The 20,676-nt window shown below is 49.4% G+C and overlaps 1 protein-coding gene across 4 annotated transcripts in view; it reads right to left on the bottom strand.

Annotated features, from left to right (window-relative positions):
* LOC146869886 (vesicle-fusing ATPase) overlaps nt 1-20,676 on the bottom strand; it is a 1,522,848-nt gene that overhangs the window by 182,806 nt on the left and 1,319,366 nt on the right. For all 4 annotated transcript variants that reach the window (XM_085623863.1, XM_085623829.1, XM_085623831.1 and 1 more), the window contains one exon: nt 20,466-20,545. In XM_085623863.1, the coding sequence (XP_085479989.1) occupies nt 20,466-20,545 (80 nt within the window). The remainder of the gene's footprint in view (nt 1-20,465; nt 20,546-20,676) is intronic.

The following is a 20,676-nucleotide window of genomic DNA, read 5'->3' as shown; positions in this document are numbered from 1 at the left end:
GGGGCAAGCTACAGTTAAGTGTCCTTGCTTCTTGCAGGTATTACACCAGGCCTTTAAGGGATCAAAGTTCTTCCCCCTATATGGTTGGGGCACATAGGGTGTAGTTTGGGTCCCACCCACCTGAACAGGTTTTTGGGGCCCTTTGGAAGACTCAAACTTTTTATCTTAGGGATTCTCACCACCTTTAACCTGGGGAGGTTTTGGGACCACTTTCTTTTGGTCACCCCCAGTGGTTGTCTTTGTCACCCTAGTCTTGACCCAGTGGTCTGCCTTCTTTCCCAATTCTTGGGGAGAAATTAGACCTAGGTCTACCAAATGCTGATGCAACTTTTCATTTGTGCAGTTACTCGAAATATGTTCCTTCATGAATAAATTGTACAATACATTAAAATCCTGCACACCATATCCAGCTAACCAACCATCCAGTGTCTTCACTGAGAAATCTACAAAATCAATACAGGACTGGGTCTGGGTTTTGTGAGCCCCCCTGAATCTAATTCTATACTCCTCAGTGGTGAATCCAAATCCCTCAATCAGAGCTTTCTTCATGAGGTCATAGGATCCTGCCTCTGGCCCAGAAAGGGTCAGAAGCCTGTCTCTGCAGTTTCCAGAGAACAGTTCCCACAGGAGTGCCCCCCAGAGAGGATTCTTCACTTTTCTGATATCACAAGCCCTCTCAAAGGCTGTGAACCATTTAGTGATATCATCACCTTCCTCAAATTTAGGGACAATCCCTTTGGGGATTTTAAGGTCAGAAGTTTCCTCCCTATCCTTATTTTTATTTTTGCTGCCACCATTGATGGGTGCTAAACCCACCTCTCTCCTTTCTTTTTCTAGAGCCAGAAGCCTGGACTCTAGTTCTAATCTTTTGGCCAGCCTCACAAGGCTGTCCTCTTCACTGGGGGGTCCCCCAGTGTTCTCTCCCTGGGACCAGAGCCACCTGTGTAGTCTCTAGGTCCCCAGATGCTAATCCTTGGATTGGAGGGTATGGGTGCCCTCTCCTCCCTAGGGAATAGCATGGGGGGGTTGTTGTCAACCTCCTCTGCTTCCCTTTCCTCATCTGACTGGCCATCACCATGTTCAGATGGGTGGTCCTTAGCATACTCAGCCAAGAGCTCCTGGAGCCCTAGTTTGGTTGGATGCAGGCCCATTTGTACATTTTTAAGTTTGCATAAGGACCTCAATTCCTTGAAAGACAAGTGTAAGTAAGGTGTGAGGTCGAGCTCCTCCACCAGGTCCATGTTATTATTCTCACTAATAGCTGGCTTTGTTTGAGACATTCTAACCTGACAGTTCTAACCCTCTACCCTGACTATAGTGACTTTTATTTTTCTAAAATTCTAATGGGACTTAAGCAAGGCCCTAGCAAGACTTTTAGTAATTTTGGAAAGACCAATCAGAATTCTAAAGGCAATTTTTAGGAGTTCTGTCGTGTGGTCAGATGGTAACCAAGTAGTCCAACAAATACAAGTTTGTATCCCACCGCTGATCCACCAATGTGAGAAAGTGGCTCTGTATATACTGTTCCTTAATAGGTACAGGGTGTACAGAGTCCACAGACCCCAAGGGTTTAACAGAGGTTAAAGTTAGATATAACCTTACTCTCCAAAGTGGCAGCCTGGTCGAGCAGTAAGGCAGTATCAGAGGACGTGTAAAGCATTTGTTGTACACACTCAGTCAGCAAATAGTTCCACACACTCAATAACTGAACTCTAGGCCAATGGTTTGTATATAAAAAATATATGCTTGTTTTATTTTAGAACCAACACTTGGAATTAAAATATACTTTCTCGACAGGAGATGTTTCATAAAAATACTTTTGTATATGCAATTGACTTTTTAGTAAACAGTTACAATTAGTTGCAGTAGGCAACTCTATTTCTAAACACAATACATTGAGCTCAATGATAAATTCAGATTATATGCAACAGATTACTTTGTAGATTACTTTTGTAATTCCAGGCTTGGATCCTAGATCCAGTCCTGGGTCAGTTCTCAGAATCAGCTGTTGAAAGTCGACTTTGGTACTGTAATGGTTTTTAACTAATATTTAGCTATTTCAAAAGTGAGCACTTAGAAAATATTTCAGAGCAAACAATCAATGATTCCCTATGGAAGGAAATGTAGGTTACAGGTACAGTAGGTTATAGTTACTTTTGTAATCCAGTACTGGGTGTCTAGACTCAGTACTGGGACATTTATCCAAAACAGGTAAGTAATTACGTTTTCAGATGTTATACGATTTTTGAGGAATATTTAGAAATTGCAGAAATCAACACTTAGAAGAAATTTCATAGAAAAGCAGTCAATGGTTTCCTATGGAAGAAAAAGGAGTTAAAGGTAAGTATAGTTGTGGGTACTTTTCAGAATCAGTGCTGGGCACCAAGATCCAGCACCGGGAGCTCACCTAAGAGCAGGTGAGTAAATTCGTTTTTGGTACTCGGCTGATTTTTGGTGAATATTTTGAGTTTTGAAAAGTTCACACTTAGAAGAATTTCCAAGAAAAAGCCAGTCAATGTTACCCTATGAGGAAAATGAAGTTAGCGGTTCAAGGATAAGTACTCGACTGGCAGAGTTGAAGTTCTGGGCATAGACTCAGGGGGTCTCCCAGTGTCAGGTAGGTACAGTCAGTTCACCCTCAGCGGTTTCAGGACGGCCGGGTGCAGAGAGAGTTAGGCCCAATGTTATCCTATGAGGGATAGGGGGGCCTGGGTTGGTGGCTGCTGTCGGGCAAGCCACGCGGCTGTGGGAGCTGGGCTCCTGGTCACTTGCTCTGGGGAAGTGGTTTAGAGTAGAGTTTTCACTGCCAGGGCCACTCGGGCGGCTGGCTGCAGGGTGCTTTTGAGCCGTCGGGCGCTCAATTGATTTCTATGGGAAATCTCCGGTTTGGAAAAAGACTGCAGGCTCGGGGACGAGGACTCTTCGGGTGCCACCACCACTTCGAGGGGTAAGTTGAATAGTTGGAGGATAGGTAGGTACCCCGGGATTGGGCACAGAGGGCCGTGGGGCACCGGGTGCAGGGGTGCCTTTTGATGTCGGAAATCTTACCCTCTTGTTGATCGCGGTTGGGGTGGCACTCGGTTCTGAGGCTGCAAGCTTCTTCAGGATAGTCGAGGGGGGTCCTTGGGTGCCGGACTCGGGGTCACAGTCGCCGTGGGGTCGTCCTCGTGGGTTTAGTTCACTCCGGCACCGGCCAGACTTGGCGGGTGCAGAGTGGGCTGGGATCGCGGTTCCGGGCTGCTGCCAGGGGTGAAAGGTAGGTTCTGAGTAGAGCCTCTACTCATGGGAGTCCCAGGGGATTAGAGTTCAAAGGCAGCCAGGTCCTCCGGGGTTTCTGAGGTTGCTGGCCACAAGAGATGCCGGGTTTGGAGCAGGAGCAAGTCCGAGGTCGACAGGCCGGTAGGGCTGGGGCCAAAGCAGTTGGTGTCTCCCTCTCCTTTGCAGCTGCAGGGCAGGTCTTCTTTTCTTCTCGCTCTTCTTGTAGTTTCGGAATCTGGAATCTGCGGAAGGAAGGTTCAGGGTGCCCCTAAATACTAGATTTAGGGGCGTTACAGGTAGGTGAAGGCCAGGGACCAATGGGTCCTTGTCCTGGGGTGGGTACACCCCCTATCCTGCCCCTCTCCTGTGGGAGGGGGGCAGTAGCCTAATCCTGATAGGGTAGGGCCTCCCATCTTCAAGATGGCGAGAGCCCGGAGATGTGCTTCACCTCGCCTCCCCCACCTGAGGGGTGGGGTTGGCAGGCTGGCACATCCCCTGTCCTTGTATGGGGTTTCCGGCCAAGCTTCCCGCCAGAGTGGGGGGATGCAGTGGCCTGGGGAAACTCCTAGAGGCGGCAGGCCTTTGAAGCTTCCCTTTGCTCATCCTGGGGGAGGAGATCTATCACCTCACCCAGGATGTGCATTGTTGCAGGCCCGGGAGAGCAGGGGCTCTCCCACCCAGGGGTCCAGCAACGTGTCTACTGTGTGGCAGCCTGGGCAGCCTCAGAGCAGACGTGGATTGTAGGTTAGTTATAGGAGGGCATCTCTAAGATGCCCTCTGGGGTGCTTGGTACATTAAATCTCACACTGGCATCAGTGTGGGTTTAATGTGCTGAGAAGTTTGATACCAAACTTCCCAGTCTTTAGTGTTGCCATTATGGTGCTGTGGAGCTCGTGTTTGACGAGCTCTCAGCACCATGTACTCTTAAATGGCAGCACTGCACTTACAGTACCCGGGAATGGACCTGGGTACTGTAGGGGCACAGGGCTCCTGCTCCTGTGCCCACACCATGGGCATAAGGCACCCAGCCAGAGGGGTGACTGACATATGCCTTGGCAGTGTGGGTGTTGGGCATGGCACACAGGGATGTGTGCCATGTCGACTCTTCATTTTGTCCTGCATCCAGACACTCAGCCTGCAAAGGCAGTGTGTGTGTGTAAGGGTACAGGGCCCCTAAGGGTGGCACAATGAGTGCTGCAGCCCTTAGGGGCCTTCCCTGGTCACAAGGCCCTGGGTACCTAGGGTACCATTTCCTAGGGGCTGACATGTGGCCAGGGTTTGCCAATTTGGAGTTTGTGTGTTTAAGGAAGGAACATAGGCCCTGGGCACCTGATTGGCAGGAGTCCAGGGCACACTCAGTCAAAGTACATTCAGCAATTTAGCAAAAAGTGGGGGCATACCATGCAAGAAAGAGGGCACTTTCTCACACTTACCATCCTCCCCGCGCTATGAGCTAGTTTATTATAATTATAGAAGACCTCTATGCTTTGTCAGGGGGACCCCATACCTCCAAGTTTAGATGCAAGGATTTCCATCTCCAGACAAGCACAGCTTCTTTGTGGGAATGATTTTCTCCAAGTGCCTTTTCATGCATGTAATGCCATATTAAAAGCACCCGAATTTCAGTAGTGCAGCTGTGTTCCATGTAATGTCTATGGGCGTGGGACTGACCAAAGTGAATCAACAGCATACATTAGTTTTAGACCTTGAACACGCTGTGCAGACGAGGAGCACAGTGTACAGCTAGATGTGGGAAAGGCAGACAGTTATCATGTGAAAAAGCGCAAGCAGAGTATTTACAAGAACAGAGCCATGTAGGAACGCGTGCAAAAAGCGAGAAAATGGCGACCAAGCATATGGTCACTTAGCAATGTCCGCAGTTAATCCCATGTCCTCACTACAAAAGCTGGTGGCTATCGCTCGCGTTGAGAAACCTGCTGCTCACGTTGAGGAAGCTGGAAGCTGCTGCTCGCGTAGAACATTTGATGGGTAGAAAGAAGCAGTGCCCTCTTGCTCTGCACGTGGTGCAGTTCGTGGTGATTTTACAGCACGGGACAAACTTCCGGTGCTAAAAATCAGTGCGAACAGGGCAACTTACTGCACTCTGCCACTTGTTGAGAAGAGTTTTTTTCACAGAGTTCTGCGTAGCACAACTCCACAAACTTCGCCCACACTTACCTATGTCACTTTTGACTAGAGGACCATTTGTACCAAACTCAATCAGGGTACTTGTAAAGCGTGCTACTTACCCGTGAGGGTCTCAAGGCGCGGGGGGATGGGGGTTTTGGGGGGGGAGGGGGGGGAGAAAGGTGCCGCTACTGCTCGAAGAGCCAGGTCTTGAGGAGTCTTCTGAAGGCGAGTGGGTCTTGGGTCTGTCGTAGGTGAGTAGGGGGTGTGTTCCTTCTCCTACCTCGCCGCCAAAACCTGGATCTGCCGCCGGCGGTCATACGTTGGATGCGGGAGACCTCTGCGAGGGCGAGGCTGGCGGAGCTGGCGGGTGGGGGTGTAGAAGCTGAGTCTGCTGTTCAGGTAGGCTGGTCCGGCGTTGTGGAGTACTTTGTGTGCGTGGGTGAGGAGCTTGAAGGTGATCCTCTTGTTGATGGGGAGCCAGTGCAGGTCTCTCAGGAGGGGGGTGATGTGGCTGCGGCGGGGGGCATTGACGATCAGTCGGGTGGAGGCGTTTTAGATGCGTTGTAGCCGCCGTTGGTGTTTGGCTGGGATTCCTGCGTAGAGTGCGTTGCCGTAGTCCAGTCTGCTGCTGACGAGGGCCTGTGTCACTGTTCTTCTTGTTTCGGTCGGGATCCATTTGTAGATCCGGCGGAGCAAGCGTAGGGTGTTGTAGCAGGAGGAGGAGATGGCGTTGACTTGCTTGGACATGGAGAGGGAGGAGTCGAGGATGAATCCTAGGTTGCGTGCGTGGTCGGTTGGTGTCGGTGCTGTCCCTAGAGCGGTCGGGCACCAGGAGTCGTCCCAGGCTGAGGGGGTGGGTCCGAGGATGATTACCTCCGTCTTGTCCGAGTTCAGTTTCAGACGGCTGCTCCTCATCCAGTCGGCGATGGCCTTCATGCCCTCGTGAATGTTGGTTTTGGCGGTGTGGGGGTGTAGGAAGGTGGATATCTGACTATGGTTACCCCCAACTTTTTGCCTAGTGTCTTGCTGGTTTTTCGACTTAGTTGGCCTGAGATCCTGCCATTCAGGGTCTCAGGCTGTCTGCTCTCTCTGTAAAATGGACTCCATGTACCCTAGGTACATAACCAATTGGTAAGGATCACCTTATTGGACCCTGTACAGTGTACCCTAGGTACCCAGGGCATAGGTGTACCCTAGGCCTCCCAGGGGCTGCAGCATGTATTATGCCACCCCTGGTCTGGCCTTCCAATCAGACACAACTGGCTGATCACTCAGCTGGGGCAAGGTCGTGTAATCACCCCTTGCTTAGATATAGTATGCCTATATCTACCCTTATATATAGACACATGTGTACCTATCAGTCACTCCTATGGCAGGCCTTAACAATCCTGGAGGCAGAGTGCTTGGTAACATGTGAGATGGTGCTCTAGCATGAGCTGAGCCTGTCTGCAGCTTTCGGAACCATGTCCTTATAGCTGTTCTATGATATAGCCTACCATATACTCTTAAAGTGCCTTATAATCTTAAACGGTTATGGTAACTATGGTTTGGCTTTATCAAAACATGTCGTGTAAGGTGTCTAACACTAGGGAATAATACCCCCATGCCATTTCTGGACATGAGAATTTTATTCCCCCCTTCTAGAGGGAAAGACATGTTAAAATCATACTTCAACTGTTAGCCTCTGACCAAAGCCTCAGCATCACAAAATGGATGCTGCTGCCACGACACAAGTCTGACCTCCTGCAGCTGGGAGTGATCCCAGCCAGGGAGGCCTGGACAATAGGTTTCCTGCTTGGGGAGGTGCTAGCACCTCCCCAGACAGCCTTTAGTGTATTGGGGCAGGGTGGGCTGAAAGGAATGAGACATGCCTGGGGCACACAAGGTGTTCCTTGCATAGTCCAGTTCAAACCGGCGCTGGGGCACTCCAGCCCCAGCTCTGGCGCGAAACTGGACAAAGGGAAGTGGGTGTAACCACCCCCTCCCAGGTCCCACCCATAAGGCGTGACCTAGCAGGTATCCCAGCCCCCCAGATTAGTATAAGAGTGGGAGTTGGGCCTCAAGACTTTAGATTATCCTGAACATGCAAAACTGAACAGAAACTCTGGACCTTCGACATTCGACGAAAGAAGAAGACTGAAGAATCTCCCTTGTAGCCAAGGAGTGGCTACCCTGTGCAAACAGGCACCATCAAGAGACTACCCTTTGCTTTGCGACCGTTCTACGAGGAACCGACTGCAGAGCCCGACCAGAGCCTTGATTTCCAGACTTCTCCGACCCTCATCCACATCTGCAGCAGAGCTGAGATCCGTGGAGGCGACGAGCGACGTGGGACCGGCTACCTGGGAAAAGTGGCTAGTAACTTACAGCGCAGCTTCTGAGGTACCCTCGAAGTTGTGCACCGGGGATTGAGAAGCCCCAACCCCAAGCACCATCTGCACCGAAGATCAGCCCCCCACACTCCACGAGTCCTGCGTGGGGCCCTTCAGCATTTTCCTGCTTGCCGCGTCTGTCCGGTTGCTTGCCCGCTGGCTAGTGGCCTCTGTGACGATGCACCCTGAAATCTTCTGCGCTGGTTTGGCTCCTCCAGACTGGCTCCCGCTTCTCTGCAAAGAAGAGGCACCCCAGACCTTCCTGGTCTGCACCAGAAGCAAGTCCTTTGTTCTTCGTGGGTTCCGCTTGCCAAGGCTTGGTGAGTCCTAGTCCAACTTCGACGCCGCCGACAGCAAGAGCCTTCGTGGGACAGCTCGCCTCCTGGTCCTGGTCGTCCTCGACGCTTCCTGGTCCTCCTGGCTGCAGCGACAAGCTTCACCTTCACCTGCAACTCTTCACGACAGCACCTGGTTCCTTCCTGGTTCCACGTGGTCACTGGCTAGTGACCTTGACTCTGTCCCTTCTGCTTGCAGGTTTCTTCTCTTCTTGATCCCAGCCTTGGGATCCACCGGACACTCTCCCCTGACTGCCTGTCAGCATCTTTCTTCAGGCATCCATAGGAGTCGACGACGAAAACGACGCATCTTCACCCCTATGCACCCGCAGCCTGTGGGCTAGGTAACTTGGGTACTCCGGTGCTCATCAGGATAGTGACTATCCTAGTGTCTAGTTTTCAAGTCTCAACTTCCTAGCTACTCCGGAAGTGTCCTAAATCTACCGTTTTCTAAACTGTACTATTGCTATTGACTTTTACGCATTACGCGTGAGTGTTTCCACTCTGCACACGAACCCCGTGGGCCTCCCACTTCCTAACTAACGCTAGTGTAGTGTAGCCCCAGCGATTCCCTAGGCCTAGGCCTATTCTATTTCCGTGACAGTGGTTCTTATACCACTTACTTAGTATATGGTTTGCGTGGCCCCTAGGGCCTAACTGTATTACTTACCTGTGTGACTTACTGTATGCATTAATAAGACTGTGTTGTACTTACCTCTAATCTCATAAAGAGTGCTGAGGGTTTGCTTAGAATAAATACACTTTATTTTATATATATATCTGTTGTGGTGTCCTTTCATTTGGTATTCAAGGGATTATATATGGTATCACAGCTGGCTTCACATGCCATTCAGAGTTTAGCCTAAGACTGCTCTTGTCCATGCTACCACTAGGATAGCTGGTCTATAAGGTTGACTTTACAACCAATCACCATAAGGGTATTTGGACTGATATAAGGTGTACACTATAACTAGTGACATCATACATCAGGCCAACTTCTCACAGGGGGTCCTTGGTGAGGGAGAGGATGAGCTGGATGTCGTCGGCGTAGGAGATGATGTTGATGTTGTGGTGGCGGGCCACTTGTGCGAGGGGGGCCATGTAGATGTTGAACAGCGTCGGGCTGAGGGATGAGCACTGGGGGACGCCGCAGATGATGTTGGTGGCTTCTGACTGGAAAGGTGGGAGGCGGACGCTCTGGGTTCTGCCGGAGAGGAAGGACGTGGTCCAGTCAAGGGCCTTCTCTTGGATTCCGGCTTCTTGGAGGCGTGTCTTTAGGGTGCGGTGGCAGACTGTGTCGAATGCGGCTGACAGGTCCAGGAGGATAAGGGCTGATGTTTCACCGTTGTCTAGTTGGCGTCTGATGTCGTCTGTGGCGGCGATGAGGGCTGTCTCGTTGCTGTGGTTTCGTCTGAATCCGGATTGGGACGGGTCCAGGATGTTGTTGTCTTCGAGGTGGCGGGTCAGTTGAATGTTGACGATTTTCTCGATGACCTTTGCCGGGAACGGGAGCAGGGAGATGGGTCGGAAGTTCTTGAGGTCCTTGGGGTCCGCCTTGGGTTTTTTGAGGAGGGCGTTTATTTCGGCGTGCTTCCAGCTTTCCGGAAATGTCGCTTTTTCGAAGGAGATGTTGATGACCTTCCGTAGTTGGGGTGCGATGGCCGCATCTGCTTTGTTGAATACGTGGTGTGGGCATGGGATCCTGAGTGGATGGAGTTCATGATCTTGCGTGTCTCGTCGTCGTTGGTGTTGGCCCAGGAGGTCAGGCGGTTGGCGCTGTTAGTGATCGCGGGGGGGGGGGGGGGGGGGGGTGTTAGTCATGCATCGTTGGAGCGGTCGTGGAGTTGAAGCTGTCGTGGATGTCAGCGATCTTGCGGTGGAAGAAGATGGCCAGAGAGTCGCACAGTTCTTGTGAGGGCGGGATGATGTTGGCGCTGGCGTCAGGATTGGAGAGTTCTTTCACGATGCGGAAGAGCTCTTTGCTGTTGTGCGCGTTGTTATCCAGGCGGTCTTTGAAGTAGGATCTCTTGGCTAGTCTGATGAGGTCGTGATGTCTGCGGGTGGGGTCCTTGTGGGCTGCGTGGTTTTCTGGCGTTCGTTCGTGGAGCCATTTCTTCTTCAGCTTACGGCAGGCGCGTTTGGAGGTCAGGAACTCGTCGGTGAACCAGGTAGCTCTCCTGCTGGCGTGGCTGTGGGTTGGACTCTTGAGTGGGGCGAGGGTGTTGGCGCAGTCGTCGATCCACTGTCTGAGGTTGCGGGCTGCGGCGTCAGGGCAGGTGGGGTTGATAGGTGGGTTGATAGGTGGGTTCTGGGCGAGGGTGGTGGTCAGCTGGTCTTCGGTGACTTTGTTCCAGCAGCGGCACGGCAGCTGTTGGGTGCGATGGTGTGTGGTTGGTTTTTTGAAGGTGAAGTGGATGCAGCGGTGGTCAGTCCAGTGGGGTTTGGAGGTGTGGTTGAAGGTGATGTGGGTGCTTGTGGAGAAGACGGCGTCCATCGTGTGGCCTGCGGCGTGGGTGGGTGCGGTGACGAGTTGTCTGAGGCCGAGGTTGGCGTCGTTGTTGTTCTCGAGGTGGAAATTCAGGTCCCCGAGGAGGATGTAGTCCGTGGAGGCGAGTGCGTGGGTGCTGGCGAGGTCGGCGATGGAGCCGCTGAACTGAGCCCGGGGTCCGGGGGTCGGTGTGGATCCGGAAGTGCAGGTGTTCGGCGGTGTTGAGGGTGTCGTCTGCGTGGGTGGTGACCTTGAGGGTGGACTTGTAGATGATGGCTATTCCTCCTCCGATTCCATTGGCGAAGTCCCTGCGGGTGATCTTGTAGCAACAACAATGTATATAGCTGTTAGAAGGGCAGAGCCTGGAGTTCACACGGAGATGTAATAGAGATAAAGAACACCATCTTGATGGTTAGCAGGCGTAGAGGACAGCTGTGTATTGGTTCAAAGGAAGTGCACATCAGGTAAATGAGAACCACATTAAGGTCACACTGTGGCATAACAAAAGGTGTTGGTAGAAGCATGTGGATTAGCCCTTTCAAGAAACGCATCACAACAAGGGATTTGAAAAGTGATGGCTGATATGGCAAACGTAAAAAGGCCAAAAGATAACCCCTAACTGTGGTGACTACAAGGTTTTGCAGGGCTTAAGACAGACTAAACACCAAGATGTCAGACAACTTTGCATCTAATGGTTGGACATTGTGCAAAGGCCACCAGGAAAGAAACTTCTCCTAGTGCCCTGCATATATTGTTTTGGTGGATGGATGCCTGGCTGCCAAGATGACACCAACCATTTCGGCAGGACGATCAAAACCATCAACTGTCACCGTACGTACTCAGATGCAGGTTGTGCAGGCTCGGATGCAGGACATGACCCTGCTACTGCCACAGGAGGTCTTCCTTAAGGGGCAACCCGATTGGAGGACAAATGCTCATGACCAGAAGTTCCGGGTCCCACACTATCCTTGCTTAGTCCGGAGCCAATAGGAGGACTTGGGCCTGGTTTCTCTTAATCTTTTTCAGCACTCTGGAGGTAAGGGCGGAAAGGCATACAGGAGTCCTTAGCCCCCATTGAAAAGGAAGGTGCATACAAGGGAGAACTGCCTTGGAAACTAATGTGCAAAAGCGGCACATTGCCCGTACTCTGCGAGGGTGAAAAGATCACACCATAAGCAACAACGGTTGAGTTTGTCAGCCCAGACATTTAAATATCCTGCCAGGCGCTGGGCAATAAGGGAAATGGGGTGGAAAGTGAGCTAAAGAATGATGGATTCAACCCAGATCTGTGACTGGGGGTGAGTGTTTTAAAAGTTTCAGCACTCCGTCCATCAGCTCTTTGTGTTTGCTTTGTTCGCCCTACGTTGGCAGGGTATGCCCAGACGTGGGTCCCTTGCTCCTTTTGCCACTGTATTCAAGCTGGCCTGGCTGATGAGGGCTGCTAGCCCGAAACCGGTCCCAGGATGCTTGTTTCCGGTCCAGGGAAGACATGGCTTGGCAATTCTGGCTGGACTTTTCCCATGAGGCACAGGGTCAAGACTGATTTGCATATAGCTGTGTCTGAACTGGGTTGGCAAAGTGAGCTAAAGAATGATGGATTCAACCCAGATCTGTGACTGGGGGTGAGTGTTTGAAAACTTTCAGCACTCCGTCCATCATCTCTCTGTTTTTGCTTTGTTCTCCCTAAGTTAGCAGCGTATGCCAAGACGTGGGTCCCTTGCTCACTTTGCCACTGGATTCAAGCTAACCTGGCTGATCAGGGCTGCTAGCACGAAACCGGTCCATGGATGCTTGTTTCCAGTCCAGGGAAGATATGGCTTGGCAATTCTGGCTGGACTGTTCCCATGAGGCACAGGGTCAAGACTGATTTGCATATGGCCATGTCTAAACTGGGGTGGCGTAGTGGGCAAAAGAACGATGGATTTAACCCAGATCTCTTGACTGGGGGAGAATGTCTGCATTGTCAGCATTCCGTCCATCATTTGTTTGTTGTAACGCTTTTCGCCCTAAGTGGGATGGGTATTCCCAGACGTTGGACCCGTGCTCACTACGCCACTGGAGTCAAGCTATCCTGGCTGATGACGGTTGATAGCCTGAAACCGGTCCTAGGATGCTTGATTCCGGTCCAGGGAAGACATGGCTTGGCAGTTCGGGCTGGACTGTTCCCATGAGGCACAGGGTCAAGACTGATTTGCATATGGCCATGTCTAAACTGGGGTGGCGTAGTGGGCAAAAGAACGATGGATTTAACCCAGATCTCTTGACTGGGGGAGAATGTCTGCATTGTCAGCATTCCGTCCATCATTTGTTTGTTGTAACGCTTTTCGCCCTAAGTGGGATGGGTATTCCCAGACGTGGGACCCGTGCTCACTACGCCACTGGAGTCAAGCTATCCTGGCTGATGACGGCTGATGGCCAGAAACCGGTCCTAGGATGCTTGATTCCGGTCCAGGGAAGACATGGCTTGGCAGTTCGGGCTGGACTGTTCCCATGAGGCACAGGGTAAAGACTGATTTGCATATGGCCATGTCTAAACTGGGGTGGCGTAGTGGGCAAAAGAACGATGGATTTAACCCAGATCTCTTGACTGGGGTAGAATGTCTGCATTGTCAGCATTCCGTCCATCATTTGTTTGTTGTAACGCTTTTCGCCCTAAGTGGGATGGGTATTCCCAGACGTGGGACCCCTGCTCACTACGCCACTGGAGTCAAGCTATCCTGGCTGATGACGGCTGATAGCCAGAAACCGGTCCTAGGATGCTTGATTCCGGTCCAGGGAAGACATGGCTTGGCAGTTCGGGCTGGACTGTTCCCATGAGGCACAGGGTCAAGACTGATTTGCATATGGCCATGTCTAAACTGGGGTGGCGTAGTGGGCAAAAGAACGATGGATTTAACCCAGATCTCTTGACTGGGGGAGAATGTCTGCATTGTCAGCATTCCGTCCATCATTTGTTTGTTGTAACGCTTTTCGCCCTAAGTGGGATGGGTATTCCCAGACGTGGGACCCGTGCTCACTACGCCACTGGAGTCAAGCTATCCTGGCTGATGACGGTTGATAGCCTGAAACCGGTCCTAGGATGCTTGATTCCGGTCCAGGGAAGACATGGCTTGGCAGTTCGGGCTGGACTGTTCCCATGAGGCACAGGGTCAAGACTGATTTGCATATGGCCATGTCTAAACTGGGGTGGCGTAGTGGGCAAAAGAACGATGGATTTAACCCAGATCTCTTGACTGGGGGAGAATGTCTGCATTATCAGCATTCCGTCCATCATTTGTTTGTTGTAACGCTTTTCGCCCTAAGTGGGATGGGTATTCCCAGACGTGGGACCCGTGCTCACTACGCCACTGGAGTCAAGCTATCCTGGCTGAGGACGGCTGATAGCCAGAAACCGGTCGTAGGATGCTTGATTCCGGTCCAGGGAAGACATGGCTTGGCAGTTCGGGCTGGACTGTTCCCATGAGGCACAGGGTCAAGACTGATTTGCATATGGCCATGTCTAAACTGGGGTGGCGTAGTGGGCAAAAGAACGATGGATTTAACCCAGATCTCTTGACTGGGGGAGAATGTCTGCATTGTCAGCATTCCGTCCATCATTTGTTTGTTGTAACGCTTTTCGCCCTAAGTGGGATGGGTATTCCCAGACGTGGGACCCGTGCTCACTACGCCACTGGAGTCAAGCTATCCTGGCTGATGACGGCTGATAGCCAGAAACCGGTCCTAGGATGCTTGATTCCGGTCCAGGGAAGACATGGCTTGGCAGTTCGGGCTGGACTGTTCCCATGAGGCACAGGGTAAAGACTGATTTGCATATGGCCATGTCTAAACTGGGGTGGCGTAGTGGGCAAAAGAACGATGGATTTAACCCAGATCTCTTGACTGGGGGAGAATGTCTGCATAGTCAGCATTCCGTCCATCATTTGTTTGTTGTAACGCTTTAACAATGCCAGGCATTACACATTGTTCCTCAGCTATGTCTAGTAAGCCTGTAACCAAGAGTAAAAGAGGCTCAGGGGCTGCTCTATTTTGCAGTTTTTCAATTATAACTAAAACATTAGGTTGTGATGCCCCTCTGTAGCAGCCCCTCTAGCCACTACCTCTTGGACAGTGGTGATGTCATCCAATGGTAGAAAAAAAATAGATGTTAGAGATCTGGGTCTTTTCCTTTTTGGAGAATGGCTTAGCAAATGAGTAGGAGTCTATTCTTTTCCTTATCGACAACATTGATGTTTGCCTTGAAGCCATTCTAGGCGATAGGTTTAGTGATTGTAGATGCTTTTGTAGTGATTGTGAGAAGTTGGCCTGATGTATGATGTCACTAGTTCTAGTGTACACCTTATATCAGTCCAAACAGCCCTTATGGTGATTGGTTGTAAAGTCAACCTTATAGACCAGCTATCCTAGTGGTAGCATGGACAAGAGCAGTCTTAGGCTAAACTCTGAATGGCATGTGAAGCCAGCTGTTATACCATATATAATCCCTTGAATACCAAATGAAAGGACACCACAACAGATATATATATATAAACTAAAGTGTATTTATTCTAGTCAAACCCTCAGCACTCTTTATGAGATTCGAGGTAAGTACAACACAGTCTTATTCAAGCATACATTAAGTCACACAGGTAAGTAATACAGTTAGGCTCTAGGGGCCACGCAAACCATATACTAAAGAAGTGGTATAAGGACCACTGTCACGGAAATAGGATAGGGCTAGGCCTAGGGAATCGCTGGGGCTACACTACACTACCCAAGGTTAGGAAGTGGGAGGCCCACGGGATTCAGGTGCAGAGTGGAAACACTCACGCGTAATGCGTATAATCGATAGAAATAGTACAGTTCTGAAATAAGCAGTTTTAGGACACTTCTGGTATAGCTAGAAAGTCGAGACTCGGAAACTAGACCCTAGGATAGTCAATACCTTTGTGAGCACCTAAGTCCCCAAGTTACCTAGCCCACGGGCTGCGGGTGCATAGGTGTGAACTTGCGTCGGGTTTCGTCCTGGACTTCTATGGATGCCTGAAGGAAAGTTGCTGACAGGCAGTCAGTGAAGAGTGTCCGGTGGATCCCAAGGCCGGGATCAAGAAGGAAGGATACCTGCAAGCAGAAGGGACAGAGTCAGGGTCACTAGCCAGTGACCACGTGGAACCAGGAAGGAACCAGGCGATGTCGGGAGATTGCAGGTGAAGAGGTGAAGCTTGTCGCAGCAGCCACGGGTACCAGGAGACGTCGAGGACGACCAGGAGGCGAGCTGTCCCACGAAGGCTCTTGCTGTCGGCGGCGTCGAAGTCGAACTAGGACTCACCAAGCCTTGGCAAGCGGAACCCACGAAGAATGGAGGACTTGCTTCTGGTGCAGACCAGGAAGGTCTGGGGCGCTTCTCTTTTGCAGAGGAGCAGGAGCCAGTCTGGAGGAGCCAAACCAGCAGTGGAAATTCAAAGGTGTGTCGTCGCAAAGGCCGCTAGCCAACGGGCAAGCAACCGGACAGACGTGGCAAGCAGGAAAATGCAGAAGGGCCCCACGCAGGACTCGTGGAGTGTGGGGGGCTGATCTTCGGTGCAGATGGTGCTTGGGGTTGGGGCTTCTCAATCCCCGGTGCACAACTTCGAGGGTGCCTCAGAAGCTGCGCTGGAAGATACTCGCCACTTTTCCCAGGTAGCCGGTCCCACGTCTCTCGTCGCCTCCACGGATCTCAGCTCGGCTGTGGATGTGGATCAGGGTCGGAGAAGTCTGGAAGTCAAGGCTCTGGTCGGGCTCTGCAGTCGGTCCCTCGTAGGACTTCAGCAAAGCAAAGGGTAAATCTCTTGATGGTGCCTGTTTGCACAGGGTAGCCACTCCTTGGCCACAAGGGAGATTCTTCAGTCTTCTTCTTTCGTCGAATGTCGAAGGTCCAGAGTTTCTGTTCAAGTTGCAGGTTCAGGATAATCTGATCTCCTGGGGCCCAGCTACCACTCTTATACTAATCTAGGGGGCTGGGTTACCTGCTAGGTCACGCCTTATGGGTGGGACCTGGGAGGGGGGTGGTTACACCCCCTTCCCTTTGTCCAGTTTCGCGCCAGGACTGGGGCTGGAGTGCCCCAGCACCGGTTTGAACTGGACTATGCATGGGACACCTTGTGTGCCCCAGGCAGTGTCTCGTTTCTTTCATCCCTCCCTGCCCCAATACACTAAGGCCTGTCTGGGGTGGTGCTCGCACCTCCCAAGGCAGGAAACCTATTGTCCAAGCCTCCCGTGCCGGGATCACTCCTAGCAGCAGGAGGTCAGACTTGTGTTGTGGCAGCAGCATCCATTTTGTGATGCTGGGGCTCTGGTTAACTTTAACCGGGTAAGTAGGTTTTAACATGTCTTCTCCCTCTAGAAGGGAGGGATAATATCCTCATCCCCAGAAATGGGATGGGGGGATTATTCCAAAGTGTTAGACACCTTACACGACATGTTTTGATAAAGGCAAACCATAGTTACCATAACCGTTTAAGATTATAAGGCACTTTAAGAGTATATGGTAGGCTATATCATAGAACAGCTACAAGGACATGGTTCCGAAAGATGCAGACAGGCTCAGCTCATGCTAGAGCACCATCCCACATGTTACCAAGCACTCTGCCTCCAGGATTGTTAAGGCCTGCCATAGGAGTGACTGATAGGTACACATGTGTCTATATATAAGATAGGTATAGGAATACTACACCTCAGCAAGGGGTGATTACACGACCTTGCCCCAGCTGAGTGATCAGCCAGTTGTGTCATAATGGAAGGCCAGGCCAGGCCAGGGGTGGCATAATACATGCTGGAGCCCCTGGTAGGCCTAGGGTACACCCATGCCCTGGGTACCTAAGGTACACTGTACAGGGGCCAATAAGGTGATCCTATCCAAATGGGTTATGCACCTAAAGTGCATAGTATTAATTTAGAGAGAGAACAGCAGGGCTGTGGGTCTGATTAGCAGGCCCACAGCCACATCTAAGTCGAAAACCAGTAAAGCAAAAAAGTGGGGGTGAACATAGAAAGCAGACCCTACTCTCCTACAGTGATCTTCAAAGAGCATATTTAGTTTTATAGACATTGAAGGCAGAGGATGATGATCTGGCATAATTGCTTTGGAGGCAGCAAAGATAGGGTTTGATGAAGTCTATTTCTTTTTAGGTACTGTACCAAATAATGAAGAGGAAAATCTGGGAGTTTTCCCACTCATTTTAGGGGGGTAGATATATGCGGAAAATGTAGCGAAACAATAGAATGCAGTGAAGCTATAGACTGGGATGGTGGTCCCGACATGGTTGGCTTGAATTGCAACCTTCTCGATGCCAATGGAGATGGCGATCAACGACTGTGGTCCTGTCTACTAGATGTGAGAATCCTTGATGGAGAACGATGGAATGTCTTCAACATTGTTGGTGATTCTTTTTTCGAAGCTGAATGATGCCTATGTTTCGATGTCGATCAATGACTTTTTTGATGGTGATCTCAACTCCTTTTTCCTGGCATTGTGCTCTCTTTAGAAGGTGTACAAGTTGGGGGTGATGCCCTCAACATCAACGTCGATACCTTCAACTCCAAGCCAGAATGACATTAAGAACAATGTTGATGTCTTTTTAGAGCAGATGATTTTTCTTTTGATTTCCTTCTGTAGGAGCCTCCGTTAACAGGCTGATTTTCACGGGGCACAGGAGAAGACAAAACTCTTTTTCTTTAGTTCCTCCTCCTTTTTCATGTCTTCTATGAGGATTATCTAACCTGATGCCTTCTTGATCTTTAAGTGTATGTTTTGACCTTAGTGCAGAGGTCAGTCTTTCACTATATGGTGCTTTGAGAAACACCACACAGAGCTCGCGTGAGTCTGACACTCCCTTTTTCCTGCCTCAAGAAGGGCACATCTGGGAAAGAAAAAACATTTTGAGGAAAACACTTCTCAAGAATCCTGATGTTTTGGTATTGAATGACAGAAAAAGTCTAAAAACATCAAGTCAAGCTGTTAAAGCTGCAAAAAGTTTGACATTAATTAGAAAAACACCAAGGTTCAAAACCTCACGTGCTCTCAATGTCCTGCTCAAATGAGCAGTAAAAAAGAACTGGCTCTTTGAGTCAAACTTCTAGTAGGGTGCACTGTGGGTGGAGAACCTTCAGGGAGTCTTAGAGGCACAGCACCTGGTTTCATTCTTTACAATGAAAGCCTATCAGGGTACAATGTATATTTCCCTTCCCACATTTTCACCTTTCTGCACAAAATCCTGCAATGTAGGTTTGAAATTGGCATTCAGAGTCATTGTATTCTCCCAGAAAAATAAAGTTAGCCTCTGATAGACGATCACATCATGAAATTGGTTGGATATAAACAACCAAAATGATTTTAAAATGCATTCCACATGAATAAAGAATTTCACGTAGGAAGAGAGGAATTATTATAGTGTTTATGACCATCAATAAAGATATATGATGCAGAAATATTATGACAATGCGTAATTAATTAAATCTGCTAAAATGATAAAGGGAATACAATAGAGATTCATAGATAATTCGAAAAGCAAGATGTGTTGCCAAGGAAAGGGGTATATCCCAAATGGTTAAGAGGGGTGGGAAGTCAGTGGTTTTAGCACACACCATGCATGTAGCTGGAGTGATGGTATATAGAAATCGATGAAGAGATGTATAATCAGTGAAAAACACATTTGTTTACGGGTAAAGCGCCTCTTACAAAAATGGTGGACAAAGTATGAAAAACAGAACATTAAGTAATTTCTAATTACATACACTTTTTTTGTGTGAAATCATGACTATTGCACATTTTACATCTGTATTTTAAGAAGTTAATAAGACCCACTGGAACACAGTGAGCCTAAAGGTCCATTATTGCACTACCTTAATTGTCCAAAGTAATTTAAATGGAAATACACCTTTGACGATGTAACATTAAAGGTTGGTCTTTTGTTTGATTTGTGAACTCTACCAGACAGAGGCAGAGTTACATACAAGTAAGTATACAAAGTAGAACCTACCTTGGCAAAAAAAAAGAGATGGCCACAATATCCAGGCATCTGCAGTTTATGATAGATTTCCCATTAATCATATCTTCATCCTTCTTTCTGTTCATTTGTAGCATCTCTCTTGTTGAATGCTTCACCCCTCGTGCACTAAGGTTAGGTTAGTTCTATTGCATTATGGCATATTGTTCCAGTTTGGGAAATTAACAGGGGACCTAAAAAGGAAGCTTTAAGGTCGCAATCCATTAGTCACATTTCTACCCCATCCCCTGCAGACCCCTTAAAATGTAATTGATCGCGTCAAAGGGAAATTCAGTTATTAAGTTGGTGGTAATCTGCTGCCTACATTCACTTTTTTTCCTACTGGGTCTGTATGAGGAAGACGTTCCTCCACTGCAGCACTCTGCTGTCTGCCCACTCGCACTAAATACATTTAAACAGTAGAAGAGTGATCATCAGTGAAAAATGTCATTGACCACTGCCTATGGAGCAGACTGCTGAACAGTATCACAGCTGCAGAGGACAGAATTAAGTCCATCGTAAGCTTCTAAGGTGCCTCACTCCTCAAAACCTTCAAAATAACAGACTAAAGTGTCCCTATGAGTAATGCTTACCTTCAGAGTCAAAGGCTGACTCTCCGAAAGACCAGTCATAGCTCTACTTCAAACATTTCCCAAATGAGAACTCCAGGAGTTGTGATTCAGGTTGGAAGAAAGTAGGACAGTTACAATAACACTAGAAACTTTCAGAGTCAATCTTCAAAGCACGGGTTCAACACAAAGAACTTTACAGACAGAACAAAACGCAAATAGTGATTAGCTGTGATGGACCGCAAGTCATCTGAAATACAAATGCTCCGGTGCCACAAGCATGGCAATCTCACAGAATTCCCAAACTCTCTTACCTGTGGGGGTGCTTTTTTCAACAACACCAAAAGAGCCTGCAGAACCAGGTTCGAGAAGCGAGGTCCGATAGGAACATAATCTAAAGAAAGATAATGTGAATGAATGGAGATGACAAACATGATTTATACAACTAAAGAGTGTCTAGGTGCATACATTTATGTATATTCTAATGCCTCTCCCTATAACTCATGTATTCTTTGAATTACTCTC

This window comes from Triturus cristatus, chromosome 1_1 (assembly GCF_964204655.1).
Source record: "Triturus cristatus chromosome 1_1, aTriCri1.1, whole genome shotgun sequence".
In the NCBI taxonomy this organism is placed as follows: Eukaryota; Metazoa; Chordata; class Amphibia; order Caudata; family Salamandridae; genus Triturus; species Triturus cristatus.
This window is presented reverse-complemented; position numbering and strand designations above follow the sequence as displayed.